At 32.3% G+C, this 11,647-nt stretch overlaps 1 protein-coding gene and 1 long non-coding RNA gene across 5 annotated transcripts in view; one reads left to right on the forward strand and one right to left on the reverse strand.

Annotated features, from left to right (window-relative positions):
- Nucleotides 1-8,422, reverse strand: part of LOC117118003 — a 15,841-nt gene extending 7,419 nt beyond the window's left edge. Inside the window, exons 1-3 of the long non-coding RNA XR_004446985.1 lie at nt 8,336-8,422; nt 6,574-6,731; nt 5,268-5,365 (exon numbers count right to left, since the gene is read on the reverse strand). This is a non-coding gene — a long non-coding RNA (uncharacterized LOC117118003). The remainder of the gene's footprint in view (nt 1-5,267; nt 5,366-6,573; nt 6,732-8,335) is intronic.
- Nucleotides 1-11,647, forward strand: part of LOC117118000 (tetraspanin-9-like) — a 44,276-nt gene that overhangs the window by 22,989 nt on the left and 9,640 nt on the right. For 3 of the 4 annotated variants that reach the window (XM_033262496.1, XM_033262494.1, XM_033262497.1), the window contains exons 1-3: nt 5,982-6,136; nt 9,591-9,683; nt 10,456-10,647. In XM_033262496.1, coding sequence (XP_033118387.1) covers nt 9,618-9,683; nt 10,456-10,647 — 258 coding nt within the window. In that variant the 5' untranslated portion in view covers nt 5,982-6,136; nt 9,591-9,617. Of the gene's footprint in view, nt 1-5,981; nt 6,137-9,590; nt 9,684-10,455; nt 10,648-11,647 lie in introns of those variants that run through there. The other variant, XM_033262495.1, reaches the window with a different exon arrangement.

Genomic DNA, 11,647 nt, shown 5'->3' on the forward strand with positions numbered 1-11,647 from the left:
AGAGCTTTCTTTGTTTTTGTAGGTAGCTTTGAACATTAGAGTAAGAATGCTTTGATCTTTTGTTTAAATCACTGCTTTGTCACCTACTAGAGGTAATGTTTTGATTGGTTAAACACTTTTGGTACTAGTGCATATAAGTTTGCTAATATGGATAATTCTTTTTCATTCCTGATGATGACATAATTAATGTCGAAATATTGAATCCCAACACGATGGCGTGTATTTCAATACTTGGAGTATGTATTATACTTTCTTATCTGAGATTAATCAGTGGACCTTTCGGTTAACAAATGAATTACAATACATCTTTATTCCATTCCCTATTTTTTTAATGTTATGTTTAACAATAAGCAAGTTGTTTGTCAAATATATTTATAGCATAGTGTGAACACTTCAGAATTAATGTATAAGTGCTCATAATCAATATTTTTAAAAGTGTACTAGATTATTTATTAATGATTAAATTGTAAAATGCAGTAGTGGGTTGTTATTGGGTCAACATCCTCTGACTAGGTCAAATGCAGGATCCTAAAGCTAGCAGCGTTTAATGAGGTCACTGAGAAGTTGCTCCATTCTCAAGGGTACTCTAGCTTTCTCTCTTATGGCAGTTGTCACAAAGGAACAAAAACCATCATGTTTATAGGGGTGGATCCTGTCTCTTATACACATCTATAGCCACTCAATTTTAAAATTTCAATGCATATATTGAAATTAGCACTATTAACTTATATTCTGAGTATGATGTGCTTTCCCATTTTAAAAATTCTGGATCCCCCCCTGGTTTAACCATGCTCAATTGCGTGCTTTACTTGCTCCAATTAAAAGGCCAATTATTAATATTAATTAGTTTCTCGTCTTCGACCACTAGTCTTTTTGTTGCTGCTGCCTCTAATTTTATATGATACAGAACTGTGTGGTATGTCGTCCTGATGATGACGTAATTAATGTTGAAATATTGAATGCCAACACGATGGCAGCATTTTAATACTTTGAGTATGTATTATACTTTCTTTTCCTCCGTTATAAGTGCACCGCCTTGAAAGTTGAAATTGTAAATTACGAAAAGGAATGTAAAATATAAATAAAACAAGGCAAGAAAACATCAAATTAGTGATTTATACAATACTGTACTCATACTATTATACTTTGGTTTCATTAATTATTAGTACAAATGTGTTTTTTGGAAATACTTAAATAGGTAGAAGACTGAACATCAGGGCTTAATTTATTCTATTCGATAGCACCACGATATGAGATGCTTCTTTTTTTGTAATTAGTCTTTGGTTTGGGAACGTATACATTTGTTTTACTATCACAAAAAGTCATAGCTGTAATCATTGAAAGAGAACAAGTATGTTAAGTAAGATGGTGCCATATTATTTAAAATTTTATAAACAAGAATATTACTGTCTGACTCCCACGGTCAAGAAAAAAAATCTCAGAAACTAACCCATCTCTTGTAAATCCATGATTTTTGCATGTTTTTACCAATAGTCTGTCGGAAGTCACGAGACAATGGGTGTCAGCACGTGCAGCAAAATACAATTAGCTGCGTACAAGAACATTTTACACCGTCTTTCGGAAGCGGATTTTCCCAGCTTGGGACCCCTGCATTATATTATTGTACACCAACATGACAGTGGCAGTATAGGATGTCTATAGTTATTTACAAAACATAAAACTGTCATTTTTTAATATTATACAGAAATTCATACCAGTAACATCAAAAGAAATATGTATAAAATTTACATAAAACAAATCTATGTCTCTTATAAATATATAGTTTTATATACAAATCAGATTACTGTGTATCAGGTCAACTTTAAGTACATTTTTTTTTGTTCCACCAAGAGGTCCAGATATTAAAACGGTATTTCAAACATTATACATATAATAACAATATAAATAAAAATATAGATAAATGCTCCATCACAGTGTGAAGTCATATAATAATAATAACCATAATAAATATATTGAAGTATTTGTATAGCGTCTGTTTGAAATATATTTGTCATTTTCCACTTTATGTAAGAACGTATTATAAGAATATTGATTAAAGAATTCAGTTTTAAGAAGGGTCTTGAATGCTTCAGTATCAGATGTTATTCAAAGTTTAGATTTTCAACTTTTTTGGAACGGCAAAAAGAAAATAGTATGTTCGCCACTACGAAACAGATAACCTGATAGAGTTTGTATTTTGGAACATAAAAGTAGTTTGTGAGATGGATGAGCAAGATGCAGCATTGTTGTTAATTATTGGAATTCCTAAATAATTGATTACATTTCTATGAAAACCTTTACGGTAGACAATGTGAATAAATATTTGAATAAATTATGATTTTATATTATTAATTCAAGTTTAAGATTGAAATTTACAACAAGAAGTATTTTTGATGTACCAGATGTATTTATAAAACAGTACTGAAATGATAATATATGTTAGACATATATATGGGTAAAATTTGCAAACCAGACAAAATTATTTCACTGCGTTAGTCATAGGGCGGGATTAATCGCTACATATGCCAAAAGCATTCCGGATAATTCTGGAAAAATCGCACAGATATACTTAGCAGGTGGCTGGCCATTCAAGCAATTTTAGGTGCTCATCAAATGCTGTATAACGAAACTACTCTGGAAGTAATTACGTACGGTCATATTATGACAACTAGAATATATATCCACTTAGTGGCATGTTCTCTATTTACGTTCTGCACACTACGACCAAACACATTTTCTACTTTTGTTCCGAGTTAAACACATTTTCTACTTTTGTTACGAGTTAAACTCAGTAAGACTTAAGGTAAAACTTTGTTCATTCATGACATAGAAATTAAAAGTAGCTCGCTACGATTACAAAAAAAAAATCTGTAAAATTTGAATACAAAAATTGATTAAAATATGAAAATTACGTACAAATGTACCAAAACTCATCGTATAAAAAACATTTCATAAAATTCCATACAAAAATTCAGTAACATTGCTCATTTTTCAGAAACACAAATTATTAACTTGGACACAGAAATTTTGGAATTAAAACAAAATGTTTTCAATAATTTTTCACTATAAAATTATAGATAAACATTTTTAATTACCAATTTCTATGTTCAAGTTGATATGTTTACTTCAAAATGAGCAAGTTAATTTTATTTGGTATTTTGCAAATGTGTTTGAATTTTTGTCGTTGATAATTTCAGAATGTGTCTAATGTGTTACAAGCGATTAATTAATATAATTATAATTTGACCTTTTACTTAATGAAATTGATTCAATTATTTAATTATCTCACAATTGCAATTAATTTTTGTTAAAAATTTTAAGAATCAATCAATTGCTTTTGCTCAAGAACAGTTGAACCTCAGTGTAAAAATATAATATTTTACTTGGAATAACCAGAAAGGACTAATATTTCTACTTAATTATAAATCACATATTTTCAATGTGAAAACAACATTATTTGTAATTTATTTTAAGATATTACAAGCTTTAGTTGATGACTTGCTAATAATAAGAGTATGGCACTGTTCTGAGCGATATGAAATTTAATCAGGAAGGGGGAAACGAAGCATGTTTGATAAGTGGTTAGTAGGGCTTTGCTGACGACATAGCGTTTCCTTTCTACAGGTTGGTCGACGTTGACTTAACTTTATTGAGCACGCTTCTGTCGCAAATTACGCCTTTGAAAGGTCACGACTGATGCAAGCAATACTCGGCAGACAAATGACTATTTTTGTCTGGCTACGTAATTTAAGTCTGGTAAACAATTTTTTCTTAATTTTATTTACATACAATTTTTTGGATTGTTTTATATGTAGGCCCTATTATGCTGTCTATTGTGGGCAGAAGCAACCTTGGAGAGAGGGGGGGGGGGAGAAATTAATATTTTGGTATGATTATATTAATTTTGTTAGCTTTTTATTGAAAATTAGAATTAGGACACATACATAAATACGCTGTTCCTATATTCTTAGCAGAGTTGACTGACCGTAGTTCTTTGTAGTATTTTGTTTTGAAAGTTCATGTTGTGTTTTAAACATTGAGTCAAAAATAATAATATTCATAATATAAACCTAGTTCTTTTATTTAATTTCACTTTCAGTATTTCTTAAATTTTTAATTGTGTTGGCCACGCCCAACAGGGTCAGCATTTTAGATTTTTTTTTTTTTTTTTGACTACAAGGAACAGTATTTCTTTTTTCATGGGCTAATAAGGCTAGACTAGCCTTGTTGATTGGTACGCGATGCGAATCCAAATTTGTTGTATTATTTGTGTATTTTCTATTTTTTTAAGCGGAAACACATTTTTGGTTTAAAAAAAAAAGTTTCCTAATGACCTACCAATTTTTTGGATTTTCCCAAAACGTGGCCAACATGAAAATTTATATTTTTTTGGCCTTATATACTAATTATGAAACTGAAATCAGAATGGACCTTGTTAATATTTTATTTTATTAATTTATCAAGTCACATAGCAAAAGTAGTGCCAATAGCAAATAATAAATCATTCTCAAAAATGTAAGTGGAAGTCTCTCACAACTTGTATATAAATCATTAACACATAATCATAACTGTTTATCAGGATTCCTTAGGGGACTCCCTGTGAGAGGTAGAGGTGTTTTGTTTATTAGAGCAGGTTTGCTGAAAGAGGAGTTTTAGCTAAACCATGAAACCCTCCATCCAGGTTATGTGCTGTCTCTTATACACATCTTATGAGAGGGCAAGGGGACATTTTTCCCAGATAATTTTCCCCCACCCAATCATATCAGTTTCTTTAGCAAGTACCAGCAATGTGTTAATTTTCCCTTATTTCTTATTATTAAGACACTGCCAGCTTGACTCACTTCTTATAAGCCTTTTATGATGCCACTAACATACCCCCCACACTTTCCCCTTCCCCCTCAGATTTCAGTTGCTGGCACCACCACTGTTAATATTAGGGGCTTAGTCTCATTTATGAGTGGAATTTTTTTGTTTGGTCATGAGAATAGGAAATCCAAGATTGTAAATTAAAAACAATGGTTCAATAGACTAGAACTAAAATGAAAAGGATAATGATAACTTGAAGAACAAAATAATAATTGATTTAAATTTGGGCCACTGGGATCGGAATAATTACTATTACCAGGCTATGGCTCCACCTCTGAAAAAATTTATACACTTATGCTATTGTACCATACTTTTCAGGTTCATTAATATATAACCCATAGCGTTTCTAATCGCATAATTGGGCATAACCTCTACTGATTCTGTCAAATGTTTCCTTTTACCTTGTTGACAAAACTGACCCCAGGGAGCTGAGTTTACGTGCTATTGATATGTGTGAAGCACCCAGATTCCGTTTAGGCGTGATGTGATCTGGAATCACCTGAAAGTAAACATGTATACAGTATATCACAATGGCTTTTTAGTTTTATGCTGTACATTATTTAATAATACAGTAATTATATGGTACTGTAACTAAATTATAATTTATATTTAAATTAAAAAAGCATTATACTTTCAGTCCTCTTTATAAAATATGATAGGCCATTTACAGGAATCTAATTACCATAATTACCAAAGTTGTGAGTAAAAGTATACAATAAGGCCACATTCTCATGCTAATTACTGAATTTGAAATTTAGCAATAGTGTACTGGTTTTGGGATGACAAACCTCATATTTCTTATTATTAATTAAATAAAAATAATTTGACATACAAATCAAAATATTTCATAGGCAAAATGATTATTCCATATTTTTGCTAATTTTCACCAATCATGTGATACCTGTAGAAGCCCAAAAAAAAGAAAAAACAAACATTTATGATACAATAACTATTTGTATTTGTGTGTGTTGGTATGTTTGTGGGTTTGTGTGTGGGTTAGTTTGAGTGGGTGTACTATGCATGTGGGTGTGTATATAGAGAACAACTATCATTTTTGAAAAAGAGTTAGTGGAGTAATTTTTGAGTAGCAGGAAACAGGCAAAGCATTGAATGAGTCACGCTTGAGCTGTGACCATTAAGAGCTGCTGAACGTCAACGAATAGAAACAAATTTCAGTGCAGCTAAAACTTACTGCAAAGCCACACCCCAGCCACTAGTGCAAAGAATAGCAGTGCAATCACATTGTAGCTTATAACAAGGATTATTTTAGGTGAGTTTTTTTTTTTTTTTCTGTCTAGAAGTCTGCCAAACCCCTTGAGCATATTTAATCATTTATGCATTATAGGAAAAAGAGGGTAATGTAGATTTTTTATCTTTTTTTTTTCCCAAGATAATTTTCAGCTGAATTTTGTCTGATCAGATTTTAAATACTTGTTTAGACAAGACATCTGATAAGACAAATTATGTTTGACCATGTCCGATGGAAAATTCTGACAGATCTTATTAACTTTTAGATATTTTACTTATATTAGAGTTCAATCAATCATGATAGAAGTCTTTCAGATCATTTTAAGTTTAGTTGAGTAACTAGTTTTTGTTGCAGTGCTTTCTATTTATTTATTGTAAGATATTAGAGGCTTGCAGACCTCAAATGATATACATTAAGTGTACAACAGATGGGATGAGGATTTTCAAACCTGAACTTACCTAGTTATAAATCCTATACAACTCCATTCATTAAATTATCCCTGACACTAGGCAAGCAAACCAACAAGGCATAGTGCCAGGTTGAATTCTTTGCTAGGTATTACGCCTCCCAGGCATCAACAAATGCCACACTGGGTGTTTTGGTTTCCAATCTGTCACTATAAAAAGTACATTATTTATAAGTAAAGATACCAAACTGCTCCAAATAGTTAAAGTTTATTATACTGTAATTTTCCCTACGAAGTTTTATTAGGCCTCAAAACAACTGATATATTTAGAAGTGATCATTAATACTCAATATGATTCTTGTATTATTGTTACTATTATTAATATTGGAATATAACTTCATTATTATTTATGTGTTTTGACAGTTAGCTTTCTATATAGCAGTTTTAGATACAGTATGCGTTGCTGCCTGTGACCACTTAGCTGTTTGCTCGTACAATTGTAGTTTTGCTTTCTCATCTCATTCTCAAGTTATCATTTCAACTAGGGATCAACTCAAATTAATGTAATTTTAGCAGGTTCTGCTATAGCAGGGATTGTTTTGAAAGTCTGATTTTGTACTGAAAGAGTGAGTTATTTTCTGTAAAGTTAATTAGTTGTGACAAACAATGGTATGGTGAAAGAAATTATTCTCCTGTAGTTTAATATAGTTTCATTAAATGAGAGGGATGACAATAGTTGGCAAAGCTATTAATCGAAACCTGTAATGTTCCTTTATCTTTTGTACTATAATTAGAAATTGAGCCACATATCCAGTTTTATGAGAGGGTGGGTAGAGGTTATTGGAAAAGCTAGTGGTGTTTTGTGCTGCTGTGTTTATATTTGTATCAAAAGAGGAAGGATGTTAGTAGTTATAAAAGCAGCTAATATTGTTTTTGTATAATTGGATATTTTGCCTTTGTTGCATACATCCATATTAGGCCAGGAGACTATATAGGCCTACTGTAAGTACACTAGTTGGCAAATCTGATTACATATCCTGTACCTGTATGCAGTGGGAGGAATGGAAGTAGTTGGCAAAGCAAAACAGTATTGTGTAAACTGAAATTAAAGTAATGGTGATAACAGTTTTCAATAGGAGCATCAATAATCTATATAAATCTGAATTGAAGCGCTTGCAAACTTTATCGTAGATTAAGTATCTGTATTACTGTCTTTTCCTTTTTTTTTGTAACTAATTAATTTTGTTTGCCTTAACATTATTGTTGAGTTTGTTGATGGTACAGGTGGCCCTTCGAAATTTGTGACAGGCAAGGCAGGTTGTATTTCCTTGTCATGTTTTTCGGGGAGCTACTTGCCTCATCAGCAGCCCTACTCGTGTTTATTTCATTTTTACTTAAGATTCCCTTGTTTTGTTTCGTAATTTTTTTTTATATATATATTTATTTTTTTAAATTTTTTTTGTACTTGTAGCTAAGAATTTTAATTCACTTTGAACGCACCAAATGATTTTGAGTGCCACCGATCTAAAGGTGTATGTTCTAATAAATTATTGATTGATATACAGTAGAACATCCCCTTGGGTGGGAGTGATGGCAATAGTTTGCAAAGCCTGTATTTAAATGATAGTGTTTTCTATGACTAATAGACTGATTTGGTGATGGGCGTCTTGGGTCTTCGCCCCGCGACTATGTTACGATTTCTGGGCTAGCTATTAAAGGCTTACGAAGAATCACATAAATTTCAAAGCATACACTGCAAGGTGAATGCTAGCATAGGTAAATAAACACTATTTTGAACAATCGTATTGCCTTACCTTACCATTTATTTCTCACGATAACAGTGGGTGGTTGTTTTCGAAACCATATTACCTTTTCCTATACTTTTACACCGATTGCACTGTAATTTTTTCCGAGGTTATACATCACATGTTAACAAACATCGCCAAATCGGTCTATTATGTGCCTCATAGTCTGCTACTGTAGGTATAATAAATGGTGAATTCTCTCTTTTTCTATTTATCCTTTAGTTGTTGGTTAGAGATGTTTCCCGGATAATATGTAGAACCATCATTATTTTTTCTTGCATTCTAGTCTACTCTTAAAAGCATGTTTTAGTAATACATCTTGGACAGTATAGTACATACATAATATGTGAGTGGTTTGGTTGAGTGGTATGATTGTGTTGAGACATGGAAGTAGAGATGATCTTATCTCGTGTTGCACCGCAGTTCTGTTGAGGCGATCTCTTGTTGTACAGTAGTCAATGAGAGCAATTCAAACAATTTGAAGTATGTTTTGAAGGACACCGGCTTCAATAAAAATAAGTTTGGCAATAATCTGACTCATAAATATTCATAAATTAATACAGCCTAGCTCTATCTTATGCATGGGCGCCTACATAACCTTCAGATAAAATAAAAACAGTTTAATTGGCATACTGTAGGTTTGTATGCTTTGCTTTTATCCTCTCCATGCCTAATAGTTGCATTTTTGTATATAGTAACTATATATGTATATAATATCTGTCTCTTATACACATCTAGATGTGTATAAGAGACAGATATTAATTAAGTGCTCAAAAATATATATATATTATTATTTATTTTAAAGTTATATATACATAAATAATACATTTGTATATACATATATTTATATATATTAAATATATATTACACATATATTTATTTAGCAAATAACTCAAAATAATTCTATTTTATAAACATTTCAATTTGTAAATTGGATCAGTGAACTGGATAATCTATTTTAACCCTTAATATCCTTTAAAAAGTGTAATTCTCTGTTTTAATTAAACTTTTTTTCTGTCATTTATGATTATTAAATGGGAAAGATGAATTACATTCTAGCTTGCAGGCTAAAAAAAAAACCACAAGTGTGTGGCAACGAGTCCTACAGTTGATGTTTCAATGTTCATTGGACTAAACATTCTGAACATGTCAAAAGTCATATAATAAGTGCTTTAAAGTACTTTGAAAAATGTAATAAGTGTCTTCTGGGCGGACAGATTACTTTAGAACTAACACTGACTAGAGTGTTTCTTTCTCTTTTCAGAAACATCAGAAGAAATAAAGAATAAGAATGGCTGTAGAAGGTTGTGGAAAGTGTATTAAGTATCTTGTCTTCATATTTAATTTGTTGTTCTTCGTAAGTGAATATTTTTCTTGTTAAGCTAAGCACACACTGAGTCGTACATCCGTTGGCCGACAAATCCAACTCCACTTCTTGTGAACTCTAGGCGACACAACACCATCTACCGATTGTTGGTGGCAGCCTGAACCGATCGTCATTAAACAACGATTGGTTAAGCGCATGTTGTGGTGTTGCTTTCTCTATAGAATTGCATCGTTCAACGACCGTTGGACACAGTGAATGCAGGATACGAAGAACATGAATAAATTGATTGTGGTTAATGAAGTTTATGGGTTATTAGATAGGCCTAACCTCCTGGTAGACATTTGTATAATACAAATATGTATTGTAAACACCATTATGAATTATTTTGCCATTGCCTAAATATTTATTTCACTTCTCTCATAAGTCAATCACCTTTGTTATCTCATAACTATTATACCTTCCTAGGCCTTGCCTAGGACGGTCTAGGCTTTATTCGTGTTTTTATAACCAGCACTGTAGAGTGAGATTTCTAGGTTCGCAGTGTGCGGTTATAGCTTGGCCAACTGCAATGAAATGTTCTATCGCAATGTAATTGTAGTAAAATCACATAAGACGCAAAAAATTGAAGGCACTATGTCGATATAGTGATCAGTTGAGAATAGGAAAATTCTGTGCAAATGGAAGTGATGGTGTCACCACTGATTTATAATTAATACGGAGTAACCCTTCCATTAAAGATATGTGAAATTCTTATATCATTGTCTTTAGGTTATTAACCAATTATATAAATTTTCGTTCTCAGTTTTCTGGCATCGGTATCTTAGCAGGGGGCGCTTACCTAGCTAGTCAACAGGGAGGGTATGGCACCCTGCTCCCCAGTATTCCCGTGGCCAGTGCAGCAAATCTTCTTATCGCTACCGGAGTCATCGTTCTAATCGTCTCCTTCTTTGGATGTCTCGGAGCCTACAAAGAAAACCCATGCCTTCTGATGACGGTAAGTACAAACAACCGGGACAGATAAACGATGAAAGACTTTGAAGAGTGCACTTTAAAAACACTGATTAAATTTTCAGTTTAACACGTACTCTACCAAAGATGTGAGATCACGTCAAACAGAGTTCAATCGGGGCACCGTGACGCAAGTTCACATCCCCACTTGTCTAAACATACCACTATTGTATTATACGTAAACTCGCTGGCACTGGTCGTCAGAATATGAACTCTCACCCTGGAGTTTCAGGGAAAAGGACCCAGAAGTAATAATCTAAAAATAACTACCGTGTGTTTGTTCGTGTTTCACAACAGTTGGTGTACACGATTTTCATTATGGTGGCGCCCTTTATGCGTTGGCGTATAAAATGAAACTAGAAAGAAAGGCTTGGCAGTCAACACGCCTTATTAACCACACTATCAAATTTTATTTGACAAATAACATCAAATGCCATATGTGGGTGTAATATGATGTCATCTTGCCCATATATGGGCGTATCACGTCAATCTGTCGCATTAAATTTGATAGTGTATACAGTATCCAATCACTTTGACTGACAGATTTCTTGTTCATTTCATGAAAAATTGAAACAGTTTTTCAAGGTCAGTAAATACTTTTTCAAGACTGAAACTTTGTTATATTTCCATGCGAAACGCATTTATAAAGATTACGGTATCTTCAAATTAGATGAATGCTGTGAATGATTTAAGAATACTTATTTATTTAGCATTCCAATATACGTGGGTTCCATTAGTGTTAATTTTCTTTGAGAGTTTCTTATTATTTATGTACTGTACAAAATGATGTACTGGGAAAGAAATTATAGTCTTCTCTGAAAGCTGTGGTTTTATGTATTTATTTATTTATTCTTTCTTTATACTGAATATACACTTCCAATACATTGTACTGGTTTCCGAAAGTGGTTCAGTTCTTAACTACAAAATTTCAAAAACAGATATGGTAACCAAAAAAAGAGGGATAACTTAACTACAAATTCAAATAG

This window comes from Anneissia japonica, unplaced genomic scaffold (assembly GCF_011630105.1).
Source record: "Anneissia japonica isolate Jap-2015-1 unplaced genomic scaffold, ASM1163010v1 scaffold785_len581690_cov155, whole genome shotgun sequence".
NCBI lineage: Eukaryota > Metazoa > Echinodermata > Crinoidea > Comatulida > Comatulidae > Anneissia > Anneissia japonica.